Source organism: Rutidosis leptorrhynchoides, chromosome 2 (genome assembly GCF_046630445.1).
Source record: "Rutidosis leptorrhynchoides isolate AG116_Rl617_1_P2 chromosome 2, CSIRO_AGI_Rlap_v1, whole genome shotgun sequence".
Taxonomy (NCBI): Eukaryota; Viridiplantae; Streptophyta; class Magnoliopsida; order Asterales; family Asteraceae; genus Rutidosis; species Rutidosis leptorrhynchoides.
In genome coordinates, this window is record NC_092334.1 from 685377913 (window position 1) to 685400433 (window position 22521).

General features: G+C 35.5%; 3 protein-coding genes across 3 annotated transcripts; 1 reads left to right on the forward strand and 2 right to left on the reverse strand.

The window, feature by feature from the left end:
• Window positions 1-751: 751 nt before the first annotated feature.
• LOC139894661 (protein TIC 40, chloroplastic-like) lies at window positions 752-12812 on the reverse strand. The gene is made up of 14 exons (XM_071878063.1): window positions 12553-12812; window positions 12107-12215; window positions 11950-12007; window positions 11481-11498; window positions 10235-10562; window positions 3501-3604; window positions 3356-3419; window positions 3106-3184; window positions 2904-2944; window positions 2735-2780; window positions 2532-2626; window positions 1893-1996; window positions 1740-1787; window positions 752-1114 (listed from the first exon to the last, which is right to left on the reverse strand). The coding sequence occupies exons 1-14, from the start codon at window positions 12761-12763 to the stop codon at window positions 1055-1057; spliced, it is 1365 nt and encodes a 454-aa protein (XP_071734164.1). The 5' UTR covers window positions 12764-12812; the 3' UTR covers window positions 752-1054.
• A 2643-nt stretch (window positions 12813-15455) lies between these two features.
• Window positions 15456-17774, forward strand: LOC139894016 (uncharacterized). The gene has a single exon (XM_071877223.1). The coding sequence runs from the start codon at window positions 15742-15744 to the stop codon at window positions 17623-17625; it is 1884 nt and encodes a 627-aa protein (XP_071733324.1). The 5' UTR covers window positions 15456-15741; the 3' UTR covers window positions 17626-17774.
• A 370-nt stretch (window positions 17775-18144) lies between these two features.
• On the reverse strand, window positions 18145-20809 carry LOC139894017 (UDP-glycosyltransferase 85C1-like). Its single transcript, XM_071877224.1, has 2 exons — window positions 20302-20809; window positions 18145-19080 (listed from the first exon to the last, which is right to left on the reverse strand). The coding sequence occupies exons 1-2, from the start codon at window positions 20807-20809 to the stop codon at window positions 18146-18148; spliced, it is 1443 nt and encodes a 480-aa protein (XP_071733325.1). The 3' UTR covers window position 18145.
• Window positions 20810-22521: the final 1712 nt, after the last annotated feature.

Consider the following 22521-nt stretch of genomic DNA (forward strand, 5'->3'; position numbering starts at 1 on the left):
TCTCAATGAAAGCTCAATAATGTTATAAATCATGTAGCAAACTTATGTTAACATTCAATTTTCACCTATATATTCAAGTCTCAATTATACATCCCCAAAAACATTAATAATATGGCTTCCGGTCCAGAAAACAGCTACTCTGACCACTCACTATGGTATAGTCTTTTGGTAACGTCATTCACTTCATCTTAAAGACTCCATAGGTGCAGTATTGTCTTTTAAAAGACATTTTGATATTCGTCTCAGACAAGACATTGGAAGACATTTTCATGGTGACACTCAAAGGTAGGAAAAAACAACAAATTGTGAAGGTGTGATTGGGTTCTTTGACGCTGCATGCCCACTTCCTTTCTTTTATTATCATTGTTTTATTATTCGATAGAGAGTAATTAATATTATAAAATGAGTGAGTCCGGTCTTTTTATAAAAATATGTAATGATTGATGTCTATTCTTTTTTAGTTTTTGAAGAAAACCCGATGTAACGTTAACATAAAGTTCAGTCTTTTTATAAAAGTATGTCATTATTGAGAGCGATCAGCTTGAAATTATTACAAATCCTAATTGTTAACCTAAGCTCTTTCACTAACAAAAGTGTGTATTAAATATAACATTTACTTTAAAACTACATGAAATTACCTAATATACTTGGTAGTTCAATATCATAAATAAATCTGTGATATATGATATTAATAGACAAATATTACTTTTGTCATGAAATAACTACCATGTTACGATTAAATCACGAAAAGTGGCTATCGATCAAATGTCTGTAGATGTATATATATTGCAATAAACAGCTACCAAACAAGAAAAAAATTTGGTTCACGTTTCAAAACTAGAATGCCATCAAATCACAATTATTTCTACAAATGTAGTATCTTATAACTTTAAGCACAAATAGCGCGCAATACACAAGATTTTGTAAAGAAAAAAACAAACCAACGGGCCAAACTCATGCGATTATCTATGGCTAATGGGCCGCTGCAGATATTTTTTTTCTGCAGCTTTTAACTCACTATTTCCTAACAAGAATTCATACCATGAGTACATGATCAAGGTGCACCAGTCACTCCAGGAAAGAGTTCTGATATCTTATTGAACACATCCATAACCTGAAACATAAGGAAAAAGGAACACTTGTCCATCAGCATCGTCATTAAATCTATAATCTATAGGTAGTATAATAATAATAATAATAATAATAATAATAATAATAATAATAGAGCTGATTTCATGCAGTTAGTGTATGCATAATTGGTTGTTAGCAACAAAAAATGCGAATATAAAACTGCATCATGAAGTGAAGACTTGGATTTGCGTTTTGAAACAGATTTATCTTTATCTTTATCTAAGTGAAAGTAAAGTTTTTGATGACCAATACAGGTTTCATTAAACACCTATCCTTCTTTCACAAAAATGTCCTTGGTCATTTTATTACGGAGTACAATTTTTTAATAATAACGAGAATTCATCACACACTTGACTGTAATTTCTGATGATAACAATTTTAACATAAACACATGTAAATAGTACTTTCTACAACACGTTTTATTAAAGCTAATCATCTAAATTTGATTGTTCAATATTACATAATCACTTTCAAAAGCATTTTCAGACAACCTAATGATCGCATAAAAGGTGTGTTTGCTCCATTTAAGGGTGAAAATTTCATTCAAATACTACGTTCATAAGGTAGACAAGAAAAAACAATTCATAGATTTAATTGACTTTATTTACCTCCTTGTCATTTTGGTACTTCATGATGCTCATTGGGTTTTGAGAACACTACAAAATATAAAAAATATAAAATCAATGATATTGCTTGATAAATAGTTATAAGTAGCTACAAAGTGCATGTGCATGTAACATTTGATAAGATGAAGAACATACATCCATGATGGCCGCTTGAACTCTCGGGTTTTGAAATGCCATGGCAACTTCGGGATTAGCCATTATTTTAGATATAACTTCTTCAGGGGTAAGCCCAATTTGATCTTCAATGTCAATAGACAGAATAGATACAAGTTAACAATCGATGAAACTAATATCATTATCTGTATACATGCTACTATTATATGTGAAACTAGAACATATATGAATATATTATACATGTGACATTAACAAAAATATAAGGCTGTCATATGATCTCATGACAGTTGATATTTATCTAAATTAAATGTTCCGTAAATTCATCCAACCCCATCCATATCATTAAATACGTTCAATTTTAACTCAGATACCTAAAATGGATCAAACTAAAAGATTTAACTACGGGAAAAACAGGTTGTAATTCATCAGATATGTATAAAAATGAATTAGACCTCCTAATAAAAAAAACATTATTGTAAAGGCATAAATATCACAATCATATTTCACACATTAATGATAAACAGTTATTTGGATCTCATCACACTATAAAACCTTAATTTTTATTTATTGCTCTATTGAAATCCGAGTCAATTTGCTTTTATTTAATGAGTGTACTCAACGAACACCGGAACCAACAATTGTATTTTAATAAGAAATTACCAAATTGCTCCTTGACCTCAGGACTGCTAATGTCAAAATTCTTCAACGAATCCATCATACGGTTGTCCCATTCTGGGCTTCCCCCCATGTTATTTCTGAAAAAAAAAAAAAAAAATTAAGAAAGTAGAAATAAAAGACAAATAATGAGACACAAGGATTCGCAAATTAATGTTAAAAAAAGCCAAAGTCAAATGAAAACTTACAGCATTTCCTGTAATTGTTGACGATATTGTGGGTTTTGAAGCATCCCTGTTTTTAAAAAATGCAAAATTTTAGCAAAATGATGTCTTTCGATACTTGATATTAAATCTTAATTGATGGATAAAAATATAATGTGTGAAATTAGTACAACTTATATTGAAATGTACACACATTTGAAGGACGTAGGGTTCCTCATCTCTTCCGGAAGATACCTAGAAACACAAAAATAGAGGTTAGGTCTACTATAATCCATTTATATTTTTTACGTAATCTAGTTCGGCCGTATTATTAACCGCCATACCCTGTATCATGTTTCAACTACAACTAAAAAAAATTGGTTCAGCAAAATAATACACGGGCGATGATAACTTACGGATATACCATCTTTTGTACGGTTGGATCCTCCATCATTTTCTCCAGAGCTTCAACTGACATAGCAGGACCTGTCGAGCCTGACCCATTATGGATATTACCAAATTAACCCCTTTATTTGATATATCAAGCTAATAGTAATAAAAAAAATAAAAATAAAAATAAATAATTTAATAATATAATAAACATCAATATTAAAAATGTGTTTCAACACAAGAAGAAAAGGAACATCAAATATAATTTTAAGTTACCTGCGGACGAAGCCCCCTCAAACTGATTATCCGTCGGCTTAAAAGAAGCTCCATTTTGTGAAGCCTTTATATTTAATTAAAAAATATCAATCATTACATAAAATCGAATATTAGCATGAAACATAATTTATAATTGAATTCTTACCTGGTTTGTAAATTGAGATTCTTTAGGAGATTCGGTCTCAGGAGATTCTTCAAGCTTTTCAAAACTTGTTTTCAATGTTTCCTCAGGAGACACATCAACGAAAGCTGGACAAAAGATCAGTTATAAGTTTTGGCTGTTGTTCAATAAAATAATAATGATAGTTTGTTATTGCGAATTGGGTTATTGGTGGAAGTAATATTTTGTTTTAACTTATATAGTGATAGTGATAGTGATAGTGATAATGATAAAGTGACCATTGAAAATAAATATTAAATAACATGACCATCCCTGAGTCTAATCAACTAGTAACCTGATTCTGAAAGCCGCATAACTACTAATAAAATGCACATCCAAATAATACATAAGATGAAAAGTGAGTTGTTTATATCTCATCATAATTATAATATAATACAACAACAACAAAACCTGATCCCACATGAGTTGAGTATGGGGAGGTAAGATGTAGACAATCCTTCCCCTATCATAGAATAAAGAGAAGTCATTTCTCCACCCAGAATGAAACACCCCAAGAGTAGAGAAAGTCCTCCCTCTCAATGTTCTATAGATAAAGAGATGGGTTCCGAATGGACCTCCGGCCAATAAGTAGGTTAAGAGAGAAAAAAAAGGTGTGAGACGCCATGAAAATGGTAGAATCAAATTTCCATGGGTTTTAAACCTGCCTGAAGTTCAATTTAGGCTCTGAGCGGCAGTCAATCGCCAATAAATCGACGCTTGTTGTTGACTCGATCAATAGAGCCAAACATAATTATAATATAATAATAGAGGATAGAATAGAGGAAGAGAGATATTGAACTTGTAAGTTCTGTGTGTATTATTCAGAGTATTGTGCCTTCTATATATAGAAGGTGTAATTACACTAAGTATCCCTAAACTATAAATAGAACATAACCTTATACAATTATAGTTGTCTAATATTCCCCCGCAAGCTAAGGGCGGGATACGACTTGTAGCTTGGATCGTAATAGAAGAAATCTTGGTGAGGACAACGGCTTGGTGAAGATATCAGCAATCTGATCGTCAGTAGTTATAAACTGAACTGAAAGTTTTTGTTGAGCAACTCTTTCTCGAACAAAGTGAAAATCAACTTCTACATGTTTTGTACGTGCATGAAAGACTGGGTTAGCTGAGAGATACGTAGCGCCAAGGTTATCACACCATAAGGTAGGAACTGATTTAACAGGCACACGAAGTTCACGTAATAAATCTTGAAGCCATGTTAGTTCTGCAACTGTGTCAGCTAGGGCCTTGTATTCAGATTCTGTTGAAGATCGAGAAACAGTCTTTTGTTTTCGTGCAGACCATGATACTAGGTTTGAACCTAGATATATAGCATATCCTCCCGTGGATCGACGGTCATCTGGACAACCTGCCCAGTCAGCATCAGAGAAGCTAGTCAGTGAGTTGTATGTGGAATCAGTGTAGGCATGAAGCACTGTTCCGGAGCCGTGTATAAATCGTAACCCATAATTGGCAGTGCCCTGTAAGTAACGGAGAATTCGTTTAACTGCTGACCAATGATTTATCGTGGGACAATGCATGTACTGACAGACTTTGTTGACTGCGAAAGTGATGTCCGGTCGAGACAATGTAACATACTGAAGGGCACCTACAATTTGACGGTATTGAACGGGGTTGTCAAATGTTGCACTATCACCAAGAGCAAGGTTTGCGTTGGTTGTCATGGGAGATGAAACCGGTTTAGCATTAGATAAGTCGGCGCGTTCCAAAAGTTCATGTATGTATTTGCGTTGTGATAGGATCATGTCGTTACCATTCCTTGTGACTTCAATCCCGAGAAAATAAGACAAGTTACCCATGTCTTTAATAGCGAATGAGCGGCTGAGACTTTGTACCACCCTATCTATTTCCTTTGTATCGTTTCCTGTTAAAATAATGTCATCAACATACACAAGCATATATAGAAGAGTGTTCCCATTAGAGTAGATGAATAAGGAAGTATCCGTTTTCGACCCATGAAATCCAAGAGAATGAAGTGCTGTAGAGAGTCGATGAAACCACGCTCTAGGTGCTTGCTTTAATCCATATAAGGCTTTGTGAAGGAGGCACACATGATTTGGTGTAGCTGAATTGACGAATCCTGGTGGTTGTTGTAGATAAACTGTTTCGTGAAGATCACCATGTAAAAAGGCATTTTGTACATCAAGTTGCCTGAGGGACCATTTCTGAGACACGGCCAAGGAGAGAACAACACGAATGGTTGTTGATTTTACAACGGGGATAAATGTTTCCTGATAGTCGATGCCTGGTTGTTGTCGAAACCCTTTAGCAACTAAACGTGCTTTGTAGCGTTGTACTGCCCCTGTTTGATCCCGTTTTAATTTGTATACCCACTTGCAATCAACCACATTAGAATTTGGAACACGAGGTACTAGTGACCAAGTACCATTCCGCACCAACGCTGAATACTCTTCAGTCATGGCTTTACGCCAGTGAGGATCTTTGTTAGCAATGCTAAAGTTTGCTGGTTCAGTGTCGGACGAGGGACCTCTTGTATGATAGGAGGTGGCCTTATGTTGGTGGATTTGTTTTGGATTGGGGCGAAGATTGGCTGGTCGAGAACGAGGAGGTGGCTCAGTGTTTGTGGAAGTGGTGGTAGTAGTAGCAGTAGTCTGAGGTAGTTGGTTGTGACTTTGTTTAGGTGGTGATGAGGAGGTTTTTGAGCGACGATGATATGTGTGAATGATAGGTGGTTCGATCGTGCCGTGTACAAGCGGTGTAGTGGTGGTATTTTGTGGTTCTGGTGGGACATAATGAGCTTTAGGAACTGTGGAAGGTGAATCTTTAGTTTGTGAGGTAGGATTTGGATATTTAGAGATGTAGGGATTGACTGGATGTGTAGAAATGGTTGTATCAGATTGTTTAAAAGGAAAAGATTGCTCATTGAATCGAACATGACGGGCTATATAAATATGATCCGACTTTGGGTCGAAACATCGATAGCCATGATGGGCAGTACTGTAACCAAGAAATACACAAGGTGTAGATCGAAAATCCATTTTGTGGTTGTTGTATGAACGAAGATGAGGGTAGCATTGGCACCCAAAAACTCGAAGAAATGAAAAATCAGGTTTATGTTTGAACACATGTTCAAAGGGTGAGGTTGCTGAGTTTGTTCTGGATGGCATTCGATTGATAAGATACACTGCAGTTCCAAAAGCAAAATGCCAAAAACGTTGTGGTACATGTGATTGAGCGAGTAGAGTAAGACCGGTTTCAACAACATGGCGATGTCGTCTTTCAACCAAACCATTTTGTTCACTTGTATGAGGACAGGAAAGACGATGATTGATGCCTAGTGGAGAAAAGAATTGACGGAGATTTCTAAATTCACCTCCCCAATCAGTTTGGACAGATTTGAGTTTGGTCTGAAATTGTCGTTCAACCATTGCCACAAATTGCTTAAAGGTGGCGTAAACATCAGATTTGAGTTTTAATGGGAAAAACCACATAAATCGTGAAAAGTGATCAACACACAACAAAAAGTATTTGTGACCATCAAAGGAGGTAACAGGCGCAGGTCCCCATACATCACAAAAGACTAAATCCAAAATGTGCGAACTTTTATAAGTAGATGGTAATAGATGAAGTTTAGAGGATTTTCCAACATTACATGAATCACAAAAGGTGGTGGTAAACTTATTTTGTAAAGGCAAATGATATTTAGATAACATGGACTTCAAAAGTTGTGGATGTGGATGTCCGAGTCTTTGATGCCATGTAATTGAAGATGCACGGGTAGTGGAGAATGCTACTTTGTGAACTGGTGAAGACTGAGGAAGATGGAAGGAGTAAAGACCACCATTACTTGGACCCGTGAGGAGGGTAGTGTGTGTAATCTTGTCCTTCACAGCAAAGAAAGTTGAGTGAAATTCAAAATACACATTGTTATCAAGACAAAACTTTTGTACAGAAAGTAGTTTATGTTTTATTTCAGGAACATGAAGTATGTCTTTGAGGGAAAAGGTTTTGTTTGGAGACGAAAAATGTGAGGAACCAACGTGTAGAATGGGTAAACCCTTACCATTGCCAACATGAAGATTGTCCTCACCGTAGTAGACCTCGGAGTTGCCAAAGTTGGATAGGTCTGGAGCAACATGGTGACTAGAGCCTGTGTCTGGGATCCAAGAGGTTGACGCTTGGGAGCGATATTCTGTAAAGTTGGCTGAAGGTGACTGTCGTCTCATAGTAGCAGGGTTACGATTAGGACATTGAGATGGGATGTGCCCAATCCCACACCTGTTGCATGTGCCAAAAACTGTGTTTTGATTAGAAGCCCAATTAAATGAATTTCGATTACCTGCTTGATTTCTGTTGTTATAGTTGCCTCGTCCACGTCTGTAATCACGTCCACGACCACGGTTATTGCCAAATCGGTTAGTGTACATAGCTTATGCAGCCGGTGTATGGGCAGGTTGAGCTTGAAGTCCAAGTTGAGATAAAAGCAATTGTATGGCTTGAAGCTGATCTGTTTGTGAAGCGGGCAAGACATTATTAGGAGCTGGTGAACTGCGACTTTGTGTGCTAGTCGTGAATGCTTGAGCCGAAGGAATGTCGGGTACAGATTTCTTGATCATGTAGTCGTGGTCTGATAGCAGACCATGAAGGTCTACAAAGATAGGGGGCTTTTCGCGGCCCAGAAGGCTTGATTTTAAACCGTTGTATTCCTCTCGTAGTCCTGATATAACTAGCATCACCAAATCTTTTTCTTTCATCTTTTCACCTATGTTAGCGAGCGCAACATCGTACTCTTGAGTCCTAGTTAGGTAATCTGCGGTTGTTTCATCTGGCTTCATCTGTAGTCTGAGAAGCTGGGTTTTCAAAGTGTATTCTCGAGAGGAAGTGTGAGGAGCGTAGGCACGTTCAAGGGACAACCAGAGATCACGAGACGTTACTCCTTGAACATGTTGAAATGATGCTTCGGATATGGTAGAAAGGAGGAGCATTCTTATATGAGCATCATTAGAGACCCAATTAATGTAATTGGGGTTTGGTGGTTGAGACTGTGTTTCTTCATCTTTTTCTGATGATGGTACATTTGTAGGTGGACAAGGGATTGTGCCATCAATGTAGTCAAATAATTTGTTGGTGACGAAGAACGGTTCAACCATGGTCTTCCAGTAACCATAGTTCGTGGAAGATAAGGTGAAACCAAATTTGTGAGAGTTGTGTGCGGCTTTCTCTGTTTGAGTAAAGGAAGCTAGCATTGCCATTTTCAGATATAGAAAAAAAAAAAAGATAAGGTAATAATAAATTTTTTTCTTTTTTTTTTGTTTTTTTTTTTTTTGTTTTTTTTGTTTTTTTTGTTTTTGTTTTTTTCTGTTTTTTTTTACTTAAAAGAAGATAAAAAAGTAAAAGTAAATAGTAAATAGTATCTAGGTAGGTAGGAGAGATATAAAAAAAAAGATAAAGGTTTTAAAAGTTCATTCTCTTTTTTTTTTACTCTCGTTCCAGACACAAAAATAGAACAGGCAAGTACAGTGGCGGCCGGCGGTGAATAGTTGCCGGAAAAAGCTGAAAATTTCAGCGTTCGATTGGAATTTGATTCCGAGCGTATTGGTGTTGGCGGTTTTCTCTGATTTTGGCCGGATTGATGTAGATCGAAAAAGAAAGTCGAAAATTTCTGGCGGCTGTGGTGGCGCGTGGTGGCGCGTGTGGTGGCAGTTGCGGCTGAAATACTTGTGCGTGCGTTCGGAATTTAATTCCGCATGTAGTTGTGTTGGTAATTTGGCTGATTAGGGTTGTATTGAGTTGCGGTGATTTTGTGGGTTACCGGATTTAGTTATGACCTGAAAAAGCTCGTTTCTGATGTGAACGTTCCGACAACGCTGCATTCACAGAGCATACTTTGAGTTTTAAAGGTCAGTTTTTTTTTTTTTTTTGTTGTTGTTCCGGAACTGCTGCCGGAATAGTAGCTGCCGGAATTGTTACTGGAATAGTGGCTGCCGGAATTATTGCCGGACTTAGGCCTTTACAGCTCTTGATACCATAATAGAGGATAGAATAGAGGAAGAGAGATATTGAACTTGTAAGTTCTGTGTGTATTATTCAGAGTATTGTGCCTTCTATATATAGAAGGTGTAATTACACTAAGTATCCCTAAACTATAAATAGAACATAACCTTATACAATTATAGTTGTCTAATATATAATCTTTCTCTATAAATAATTTGAAGAAGGAATGAATTGTGAGTTTAAGTTTAGTAGTAGCTTTGTGGTCACCGAAAATATAACATGTCTGCAACACTTTACACAATTCTAGAGAAGGCAATGTCAACCCATTTACTTATAACTAGGAGTGGTTGTCTAAATGGGTCAAATAAAATGGTCTAGCTAAAAGTAGCAAACGAGTTTTAGGTCGCACAAAGGCTATTTTTGAAATTAAATGCATACACAACCTCCTATATTGTTTTATTCAAACAATCGCAAGTAGCACATTCATTAATAAAAGAAAGTGGTCACTTTGACTACCCACTAAAAGTGACCCTTTTTGACCCATTAACCCCCCACCCACCTCCACACCCCCCCCCCACCCCCACCCCACCCCCACACACACGACCCACTTATACTTCATTGAAATAAGTTGAAATCCATTAAGTGTGGGAAAAATACATAATAGATGATAACATAATGACAAGATTAATCATAGTAGATTCTAAAAAAGTGGCAAGATGGTCATTTAAGTCGTCACATACCAGATTTCTTTGGCTCCTTTGGCGATTCAAACTCGTCTTTCGAATACGTAGGTGCAGGTGGTGCATCTGTTTTGGTAGGCGGTACATCTGTTTTGGTAGGTGGTACATCTACGGTCACCGTTCGTCGAGAAGCAGGTGCTGACGTGGCAGCTGAACCTTGCGAAGTGGGTGTCGGAAAAGGAAAAGGTGATCCAACGGACGATCCAGGTGCTGCGGGTGTTGGAAAGGGAAACGGTGATCCAGGTGAAAAGCCAGCGTTAGAAAATTGGTTATTTTGTGTATCCATCTGCCCCATCATCGTCTTAAAGGCTTGTTGCATAGCTTTTTTCTGAAATTTCATACATTTAAAGGAACCTCAAATAACTATTAGAAAAGTATAAATTGAGAGCACTTAGCTATTTATAGCTGAATAGCTCCCTATAAATAGGGTTCTTTGAAAACTTTATGAATAAGAACACCTTAATTTGAACTAATAAAAGTAACTGAAACTTACTAGTACAGAAATTCACGGTTTCAATTTTGTGATTAAGAGTATCGTATTGTAATTTGTAATGACACTTCAAAGTATACGTAGTATGTATTGCACTATTGATTTGATATATTTTTAATTTTGCTTTTAGTTTTTTGAAAGTAACATCTTATCAGTTATCACGCTGAAAGTCTTCTTTAGAAACCGTTTTGCACTTGCATGGAGATTACATTCATCCTAATCAAAGTGAAGTTTAGTCTATTATCCCAACCAAATTTGAAAAGCTATATAAATACATGGTAGTATGGTACAATTATTTAGCCACTACCATGTATTTGTAATAAGTTTATAATTAATATACGATATATTCAATAATAGGTGGTACAGACGATGGATTGGATAACGGGTCAAAACATATACGGATCAAAATCATAAATATATAGCATGGGCCAAAATGCTATTCCTTATTCTACTAAACATGATTTGAAAAACTATTATCATAACTAATCCATTTTCTGATAAAAAAAATTATTTGGCCATAACATCTTGATTATGTGATGGTCCACAACTGAAAGTACACTATAAGGCATATCGTTTGGGAGCCTGATATTATTTATACAATAAGAGTCATTCCTACAATAAAATATGACTAATTCATGCATTTACAACCCGATTTACCGTCATGCGACATTGCAACGTAAGAAAATACCTTCGAGTGCCTAAAACAATAGTAGTTTGTTCACAAATTATTACAGAGCTCTGTGTGATGAACTTTACCTTTAAATATGAAGCCACCTGCAATTCAGGACAGAGCATTAGTCAAACATAGGAGTAGGGATAGCAAATTTAAATAATAGAGGTAGTAATATGGGCGGGTTGGATAGTTGGCCAAAACAATTACTTCTCCGTATGGGTCAAAACGGGCCACGTTGACCCCGAAACACTTTTTGTTCAAAAACAAAATATTAATAGATAACATATATGATTACATAAACTTAAACTATATCATTCAATTCTAATCCCATTTTTGAACATTTACTAGGCCCGGTGAACTAAAAATACACTTTGGTAATTCAACTTGTTTCCTTTCAGCAAACTTCTTTTAGTTTATCTGTTTAGACTGTTAAAGATATACAACAACCATAATTGTCACATTTGCAGGTAAACTGGTCATAAATTCCACCTCTAATAATACGCAACAAACATATTTTTAAAGAAATTGCAAGTGGCGTATCGCCATACTCACCCATGAAAAACACGCTGAGAATGCAACACCAACTCCCACCCAAAACAGAGGAGAACCTCTACAAAACACAATAAAAAGTTAAAAGTCAACAAGTCAACTTCACATTCTATAAAAACAAAAATCAACAATGTAACAAAAACAACAGATCCATACTTACACTTGAGAAGATGGAGGTGGCACCGCAATTGGTGGGGTCGCACCAACCGAAGACGTATATTGATTGCTTGACGGTGAAATTTTAGCAAAGCAATCTTTCCCAAGCCTCTCTATAAAATGTGAACTCACTTAAATTAAAATCATAAATCATAAATCATAAAATGAAAATAATTCAAAGTTTGGTAAGACTAAATATACTGATCATCACAAATGAGCAAACTTTATCAAACATAATAAAATACATCAATCACTTTTAACCCTTGATAAAGAAGTACAATTTTTACATTCCAAGTAAGGTAATTTCATTGTTTTTTAATATATAAATAAACCTATAAAAATCTGTTCATTTCTATAAGTAGATAAACAGCATTCTAAATATCACCAAGTAGAGAATAAGTAATTCAGTGAACAAACACATAATTATAAACATGTAAAGCAAAGATTTACCATTTGAATTAGCAATTGATGATGTGGTTGAGCTCTGATTGTGAGAAACAGCAGAAACTGAAGTTGTAGATTTTGAAATTAGGGTTCTTTTTAGAGGGGTTTTAAAGGAACAAAAAAGAGGTTTTTTGGAGATAACAGAATCAGTTCGAGGTTTTGGAGTAAAACCCAAAACTAGTTTTTGAGAAGAAGAATAAACGATTGAATTCTCCATGAATTGGATGTTATTACTGCTGATAACAGGATACAAATCTACGCAAAATTGGGATTGAAATTAGGGTTTATGCAAGTGGTGTTATTGAGAATGAAAAAGCAGGGGAGGAGGAGTTAAGAAGGGTGTATTTTAGCTATCGGCAAATGTTTAATCTTAACGCCACGACAAATGTTTCCCTCAAGGGTATTTGTGGGGGTTTTTTCTCTCATTTTTTCTTCCTTTTCATTTTTCAGAATAAAACAAAATATATTAGATTATTAATCATATATACTAAAAAGTCTTTTATTTTCATTCATTTTCCTACCGTTATAAGATAAAAAAAACTCTTTATGATTGATATTAACACAACAACAACAATAAAACACAATCTAATATGTGAAGTATGGGAAGGTAAGATGTAAACAGTCATTTCCCTATCATAGAAAAAAAAATTGTCATTTCTCTACCCAGAGTGACATACTCCAAGAGTAGAGAAAGTCTTCCCTCTCAATGTTCTATGAATAAAGAGATTGTTTCCGAATGGACATTCGGCCAATAAGTAGGTTAAAAAAACAAAACAAAAAACTGTGAGACGTCATGAAAATAGCAGAATCTAATTTTCGTGAATTTTAAACCTGTTAGAAGTTCAATTTAGGCTCTAATCGGTAGTCAATGCACCAATAAATCGACTAAATTCGAATATTTAAAGGAGTTTATAAAATGTCTAGGACTAGAAGTCACCATTTGTAACGAGGTAGTGTTAGATCGAGAAGTTAGAGGCAAATCGATGATGAAGACGAATGGAGAGCATGTTTTCACAGTACACTTGCTTGTTGGAAGAGTATGCTTACTAGTAGAGTAGATGAGGTGATTTTGAAGTTGAGCTAAAGAGATCTTCAAGCACGACGAAACATTCTTGTACCAAGGTGAATGTTTTTGGATGGAGATCCACAAGAAAAAAGATTGATGGTAATAACAAAACTCAGATAATGAGGTAATTTTTTTAAATTCAGTACCTTGACCTTGGTGTGAAGATAGTATAGAATGTGTAGAACGTTTGTGTTATGGGGAAAAGCAATGCGGACTTATGTTAAGATTGTGAGTGGTGAAACTTGAGTAACTGTTTATTGTTAGGTTAGATGATGTTTTGGGTTGGAAGAAAAAGTATTAAGTAGTGTAAAAGTAAAAGCGGTGTGTGAGGGGCTTTTTTGAATTGCGGAATAATATAAATGATAAGATCTTCGGGAGAAAAGTCCTAAGTGTTAAAAGTTTATTTCGAGAAGTACAAGTAAAAAGATTTGTATAGATACATGCTACTCGTAGAATAGAAGTCATGAGTATTTTAGAAATAATGGATAAGATCTCCTAAGTTAGTGGGTATTATGTAGCAATCTCATTGAAAGTATGACTGAAGGTTGAAAGTGTGTTAAGAAGAGTCAATTCCATTAGAATTGTGATGGTTATAAGATTATGTTGTTAGGTATGTGTTTAAACTGGCGGTTCTAGTCGTGTCTCACACATGAAGATATTGGGTGACAAGTTTATGTCCAACTTTTCTCGGTCGATCATCTTATTTCTTGATAAGTAAGGTAGCATCCCCAGTCGGGCCTTGTATCTTAGACATGAAAATATTGTGTAAAAGGTATCTGCCATGTTATTCTCGAAAGTTCACAATGCTTTACGGGTTATAAGGTTACATCCCTAATGTGAGACTAACATCTCATCCGAAAAAAGTTGTGTTTAGTTCAAATTAATAATTTTAAAATTTTGACAATTTTTAATTTTGATCAACTTAGATCAATACATCCGATTATGACTCATAAATTGACGTTTAGATCAATAAATCCGATTATGACTCATAAATTGACGTTGGCCGATTACTTAAACACATATAATAAAATTGAAACTAGTTTTTTTTTTTTTTTTGAAATTAATTGGGGAGTAAGAGCGCTCCCAATGGAACCGCCCAGAAGCTCGCCCACCTGGGCGCCGATGGCAGCGGCTCGCCCAGGCCACCACCCAGCTCGTCGCCTCTCTCTTCGTGCGTTGGTGAAATATTTCTTGACGGAAGAAGATAGGTTAGTGATTTTCTTTTTCCTTTTTTTTATTTATTTGTTTTATTTTTGAGTTTTAATGGATCTGCAAGTGTGCAAGTGGGAGGAAGATGGAATGGTGAGAGGAAAATGTAGAATGAGTTGAAGATGAAGATGTTTGATATTTTTTATTTTAATGGTGGGTTCCATAAAATTTGGCTAACATTGATGTTACAGAGTGATTTTCTAGATATTTTATTTTATTTGTTAAATATTTAATCAAATTAATTTCTAAGTTTTATATTTGATGTAATTTAATAATTGATAATTACCTAATAATTACAATTATATTATAATATCAGTAATAAATAATAAGAAAAGTATTTTTAATTTTATTTTTGAAAAAAAATAATAAAAAATTAAAGTAAAAAGGGAATGATGGAGTGTCATGGTTGGAAGTGTTTAGTCTTGAGTTTAGTCCTAGAAAGGAAGTGCTGATGTGGCGCTCAACACTTTCACCATTGGGAGCACTCTAATAAGACTCTTTTACATCTGTGTTACTGAGTAGTAAACACACAGAAAATGATGGGCCCGGAGTGAGGTTTTCTCAGATTTTGATAGAAAACAAAAAGGATTTTAGGGCACCGCAACAACACCACATAATTTACACTCACTCAATTCAATTCTTTCCCCAAATCATCTTCTTCTTCAGCGATTTCCAGGTCAAAATTCAAAGGTAAACACATCATCTGTTCCACTTCCCCCTTTTGAAATTAAATTAAAATATATCCACTACTTGAAATCTGTTCACCCACTTCAAATCCCCAATTTTATCACGGTTTCTTGATTACCAATTTGATTCTACCATATTACTCCATAAGTTTACCCGTTTGAAAAAGATCCAATCTTTGCATCATTTCATGCCTTAGAATACCAATAGCTTAAATAAGGATTACTATAATTATAATGGCTGAAGATTCATTAGTTGAAATCCCAGAACAAAGTTTTCTTAATTTAACAGACCATCATCATCAGCAGCATCAGCAAATTGATTTATCTGAACAAATTGATTTAGCCGAACAAATTGATTTAACTGAATCAATTGATTTGGATTTAGCAAATCATGCTTTAGTAATAGGGCAAGAATTCCAAGATGTTGAAACATGTAGAAGGGCTTTAAAAGATATTGCTATAGCCTTACATTTCGATCTCCGAATAGTCAAATCAGATCGTAGTCGATTTATAGCTAAGTGTTCGAAAGAAGGTTGTCCCTGGCGCGTTCATGTAGCTAAATGTCCAAATGTTCCTACTTTTTCAATTAGAACACTTCATAGTGAACATACATGTGAAGGCGTACGAAACCTTCATCATCAACAAGCTTCTGTTGGTTGGGTTGCGAGATCCGTTGAATCACGAATTAGGGATAATCCACAGTATAAACCGAAAGAGATTTTGCAAGATATTCGTGATCAACATGGCGTTGCGGTTTCGTATATGCAAGCATGGCGTGGTAAAGAACGTAGTATGGCTGCGTTACACGGTACATTTGAAGAAGGGTATCAACTTTTGCCTTTGTATTGTGAACAAATTAGAAAATGTAATCCGGGTAGTGTAGCGTCGGTGTTTTCAACGGGTCAAGATAATTGTTTTCAACGCCTTTTTATATCTTATCGCGCGTCAATTGTTGGCTTTTTGAATGCTTGTAGACCGCTTTTGGAAATTGACAAAGCTCATTTAAAAGGGAAATATTTAGGTACACTTATATGTGCTTCGGCTGTTGATGCTGACGACGGTTTGTTTCCGTTAGCTTTTGCTGTTGTTGACGTAGAAAATGATGAAAATTGGATGTGGTTTATGTCGGAATTAAGAAAACTTATAGGGGTCAATTGTGAAAATATGCCTAGACTTACTATATTATCCGAAAGGCAACGAGGCATGGTTGAAGCAGTCGAGACGCATTTTCCTAGCGCGTTTCATGGGTTTTGTTTGCGTTACGTGAGTGAGAATTTTCGTGACACTTTTAAAAACTCGAAGTTGGTAAATATTTTTTGGAGTGCCGTTTATGCCCTTACATCGGTTGAGTTTGAAAAAAAGATAGCCGAAATGTTAGAGGTTTCACAAGATGTTATTTTATGGTTTCAAGAATTTCCACCACAACTTTGGGCCGTAGCGTACTTTGAAGGCGTGCGTTATGGTCATTTTACGTTAGGTATAACCGAGCTTTTATACAATTGGGCTCTCGAAGGCCATGAACTCCCGATCGTTCAATTAATGGAACACATTCGTCATCAATTGGTTACGTGGTTTGAAGATCGAAGGAATATTGGAATGAGTTGGAACTCGATTGTTGTACCGTCTGCAGAACAACGAGTACTTGAATCCGTTGCTGATTCTCGGTGCTATCAAGTGTTGCGCGCAAACGAAGTTGAATTTGAAGTTGTGTCAACTGAAAGGACAAATATTGTCGATATAAGGAGTAGAATTTGTTCATGTAGACGATGGCAGTTGTACGGTTTACCGTGCGCACATGCTGCAGCCGCTCTTATATCAAGTGGAAAAAGTCCACATGTTTTTGCTGATCATTGTTTCAAAGTTGAAAGTTATCGGGAAACATATTCGCAAGTTATATGTCCGGTACCTGACAAAAGTGTTTGGAAAGATGTTTCTGATGAAAGTGGCGGTGCAAAGGGCGAAATGGTAATTCGACCACCAAAGACACGAAGGCCGCCAGGAAGACCCAAAAAGAAGGTTCTTAGAGTTGAGAGTTTGAAGAGACCGAAAAGAATCGTTCAATGTGGTCGTTGCCATATGTTGGGTCACTCACAAAAAAAGTGTGCAATGCCTATTTGATTTCGGTAGTTGTCTCTTTTAATCGTTCTTTCGTAGTATCGTTTTGTTCTTCGTTTTTTGACAGTTGGCATAGAACTGTGTATTTGTGAAGTTGCTAAAAATAATATTAGCTTTACAGTTTCTTATGTTTCTTTTCTTTGCATGTTTTTCTCGAGAAACAAATTTCTTGCTGTTCCAAAGTACAGTTTTTTTTTCTTTTGTTTTGTTTTGTTTTGTTGCTGATTTGATGGACTTTTAGGTCCTGATATCTCTAATGGGCAGGACCAAAAAGTAAGTTGGCTGTGGTATGATTTGTAGGTTGAGTGGATTGGTAACTTGTCAAACCAGGTTTGCGTTGAAACAGGTTTTTAGTGTTGCTTGAAACGGGGGTTGATAGGCAGATCGTCATTAAACTTTGTAAATATTACATATGTGATTATTTGAATACAAAAATATCAAATCAAATAGTTATTTATCATTGAGAAAGCAAGTCCTCCTGACATTGTATTTGTATGTATATCCATTTATATCAAATCATAATTTACTTTCTTGACAACTTGATAATTTCATTAACAAGTTTCTCTGTATTCAAAGAAGACGATCCGTTAAAATCCGTAGCGATTTCCGCCTTTTTCTTCCACTCTAAAGCTTTCTTCCTCATTCTTACACCTTCTTCTTCGTCCATTAAAATCCTCACAAGCTTCTCCACTTCATCTCTCTTTATATTCCTTTCAATCTCCATGCCAACCTCCCATTCCTTACACATTTGTCTACAATTAGTTAGTTGATCAACCGTAAATGGGCAACAAATCATAGGGACCCCGGCAGACAAGCTCTCAATGGTCGAACCCCACCCACCATGAGTCAAGAACCCACCAACTGACGGGTGGTTCAACACCTCTTCTTGCGAACACCAGCTTGCTATAAAACCTTTCTTATTTATCGCCTTCTCAAGTTCTTGAGAAAAAACTGCAGGCTTCCCATTAACCGAATCATTTCTTATAATCCATAGAAATTCATGATTGCTATTAACAAGTCCCCAACCAAGTTCAACAAGATCTTCCGGGGACATTACTACTAAACTTCCAAAATTGACATACAACACTGAATTTGGTTCTTTCGATTGGAGCCACTTGACACACTCAGGTTCTTCGTTCCATAAACTATAGCTACTAAAATATGTTTCTTTTTCAGTAACTTTATTCAAAAGTAATTGTAGTGGTCCGACAGTGTAAATATTAGGAACGATGGATCTAATCTCCTTGACAAGGCTAGCTTCTAATTCTTGGAAGGTATTGATGATCATGTGCGAAACTTTATCAACTTCCTGAGCCATTTTTAAGTAGTATTTAAGTGAAATGCAATTCGGGTCTGCGGTAAATATCACATCAGGTAGATCTTTCAAACGAGTATGTTCCATTCCAGGAATCCAGTCGATTTTCATATCAAGAAACCCATTTGTCACATAGCTTTCATCTACAAAAGTTATGCAAGATTGATTAATCAGTAAATGTAAACGTAAGAGCACAGGGTGTCGTGATAGTCCATTACGGTGTTCGTTTCAAAGTCTAAATAGACATTGAAATTGACATTGCTGAGAAATAGTGAAGGTATCGTTCGGTGTCAATTTTAATTTATTTTATATTTTTTAAATACTTATTTTATTTAATTTATATTAAGTAAAAACAATATAAAATAAATTAATTAAATATAAAAACGTTTCATTAATATAAAAAAAAGTACAATTTATAATAAATAAACTAAAATTTTATAAAAGATAATGGTATTGATAAGATAAAAAGGGGGAACATTTCAAAAAAAAAAAAAAAAAAAAAAAAAAAGGTTTTTGACTAGCCAACAGCTAGATTTAAATAAAAAAAAAGTTTAAAACGCGTAACTATTCAACGTCCAAAACTGAAATTCGGAAAATGAACGCCCAAATTGATGTTGGGATGATGTCGAATCGACCGTCGATTTCGGCGTCAGTTTTAGAAAACGGCTAAATGGACATTCAAAACCCTGTGCTCTAATAAGATGGCGATTTATGAACTCCAGTTGGATTTTTATTTTTTGACCCACCCACAATATGGCAAAAATTAAGTACCGAAGGGAAAAACTTGTAGGAGCATGTACTCAACTTTACACCAAATTCTACTTGATATATAAAATTTATTTATGGAAAAAGATAAACCTAACGCTAAGCTACGTTTAAACATACCAAATAATATAATTTAATTTCATATTTATAAATTAAACATACCAGGATTAATATTAATACGAAAAGTATATAAGAAAAGTCGATACTTAAAAATAAATATTTATACTTAGTAATCTCTTTAATTAAAACAAAGTTTATAAACTTAAATATGTTTACTTAAACGTAGCCTGCCTACGTTTAGTATGATCCTTTATTTTATTTATAGGTATGAAATCACTTGAACATCTATGATCGGTGACCGTCCGCTAATTAAACAAGCTAAAAGTCTTTGATTTGATCACGATTCGAGAGTTGGTCCAAATATGAGTATTTTTCTTAAAACTTACAAAAGAAATACTGTAGCATTTTTGAATTAAAATCAATTGTTGATTGTTGATCCTAGACTTCATTTTTTGCCATTTTAGAAATAAGGGACAAGGCCTTTCAAAAAAAAAAAATAAAAAAAAAATAAATAAGGGACAAGTAATTAAAAATGGAACCTTTAAGTGGAAGAATTCCTTTGTCCTTAAGAACTTTGGTTTGGTAAACACCCATAAACCCACAAGCAGCCGTGGTCCAGAAAAGGATGATGGGAACCTTAAGCTTCTCAGCAGCATAAACCGTGTTCGTGTAAGTCATATAAGCATCACAAATAATACAAGTGACTCGAGTTTCAAGCCCCGAAACAAGATCAAGAAAAGAATTTAAAAAATTCTGTTCAAGGTATAACCAGATTTCAAGTATATTTGAAGTATGCTCTCCACTATCATCTGGGACACCATCAGAAACTGTTTTAAACTCGAAACCAGGGGTGTCGTTGAGCCAACGGGTCGCACCAGACTTTACGAGTCGGTTATGGTTCGATTGGGTGTTCACAAAGGTTATATGGAAGCCTTTGTGGTGCAGTAGTTTGGCTAGTTTGAGCATACACTTGATATGGCTTTGTGCAGGAAATGGTACGAATATCACGTGAGGATTGTTTACAGTGTTTCTGGTTACGACATCCATTTTTCTGTTTGTTTTGTGTTAGTAATATGCATATCACATGTATTTATATTATATGGTCCGATCCAGTTTTAGGAATATTAAATAAGTTAATTGGTCATAATAGTAAGTTCTTTGTTTATAACTTATTGGTAGTAGATTAATTATTGGCAATTTTTATGTTTTCCATTTTTTCTAATTACATTACATACATTATACATAATAAAATAAATGATTGTCTTCTTTAAAACGTTTCTTGTGTACGTTTGGTTCCCTGTTTCATGTATGTGATTGATAATAGAATATCCAAACCATTTAGAACTTTTGGTTGTACTCTACTTGTACATCTTCTATAAAAACAATTTGAGAGTAACTTTTTTTTCCATAATTATATATGTTTGTACAATTCTTGGCGATCCTTGTTGAAGTGACAAGGATGTTGAGATCTGATCACTAGAAATGTGGTGTTGAGGTGTATGATGATGAATGTATGCTTGTTGGCGATTCCCCGAAGGTAATACGAAGGTTGTTATGACAATTTGCCTAGCGCACCCACACTAGCAGAAGCGAGGATATAATTTGTTTGAGACAAACTTGCGAGAAATAATAGACAAATAAAGTAACTGATAACACGATTATTTAACGTGGTTCGGCAAAACCCTGCCTACGTCCACCCCAAGAGTTCCCTTTATTCTTATAATATAAAAGAACCCGAGTTAAACCCAAACCCAAGCCCCTTAGATTTTAGTATAAAATCTAAGTTTCCCCGTACACTCTTTTACAATCCTTATAAGAATAAACTCTCGGCCTCACAAATAAACATACTCCGTTGATAAACCTATCAACTATGTTTTTCTTTCTCTTTGTGATCTTATTTTTGTGGATGTCCGTCTATCCTCTCCAATATCACATATATATACTTGAGCATATTCATGCATGCATGGAATTTGGACAAGTATCAACCAAAATCCTAAGACAATTTTACTTTGTCCACTCCTACCTCCATGTAGAAGCTACTAGCAACTAGCAACTTTTGACTTAGATGGAATATACATGTGAAAAGCAAACAAGTGGGCAGAGTCGCAATTTATACATGCACAAGTCAATTTGACTTTGTCTACTAAATGATTTGTCATATATTTGGACTAGTGTCCAACAATCTCCACCTTGACAAACATTTATCTTTATTCATCACCGAAAATATTATCACCCAGTATTTTCACCATTGGCCTCCTTATAACCGCTGCACACACCTTGAATCACCTCGGTCCTGAACCTGATTCAAATAAAACGGCCAATAATCATGTGCAGCTGACTCTGTCAACTTACATAGTTGACTCCGAAGAGGAGTCTCGAATCACCTCTCCCACAGTAGGATTTTTCTTCTCACTATCATCTAACTCGATCGAACATGTCGTCACATGTTCCCGATCAATTTCCTGTGTGCACACTTTCCAAAACCTTCGAGATACGAGTACATCTAGTACTCCCCACCAGACGATACAAACCCTCATACTTCTCTCCAATCATCAAGACCTTCACGCCACGTGTGATTTTCATAACTTCACCTACGACAGAATAGCCGTATCCTTGAGAATCTAACTGGCTTAAGGAAATTAGATTTTTGCACATCTTTGGTGCGTACGCCACGCCACCAAATGTGTAAGCAGCTCCGTGAAACAATTTTATTTTCAGCATGCCAATACCCTCAACATCACATGTTGAACCATCACCTA

Excerpts from the sequence above, each read along its gene's own strand:
- LOC139894661 (XM_071878063.1), bottom strand. The coding sequence starts at position 12,763 with ATGGAGAATTCAATCGTTTATTCTTCTTCTCAAAAACTAGTTTTGGGT. Across the intron at positions 3,605-10,234 it reads AAAGGAGCCAAAGAAATCTG|CTTTCGTTGATGTGTCTCCT; the intron begins GTATGTGACGAC and ends TCTTTTGTCCAG. Across the intron at positions 1,997-2,531 it reads TGAGGTCAAGGAGCAATTTG|ATCAAATTGGGCTTACCCCT; the intron begins GTAATTTCTTAT and ends TTGACATTGAAG.
- LOC139894016 (XM_071877223.1), top strand. The coding sequence starts at position 15,742 with ATGGCTGAAGATTCATTAGTTGAAATCCCAGAACAAAGTTTTCTTAAT.
- LOC139894017 (XM_071877224.1), bottom strand. The coding sequence starts at position 20,809 with ATGGATGTCGTAACCAGAAACACTGTAAACAATCCTCACGTGATATTC. Across the intron at positions 19,081-20,301 it reads AGGAATTCTTCCACTTAAAG|ATGAAAGCTATGTGACAAAT; the intron begins GTTCCATTTTTA and ends TAACTTTTGTAG.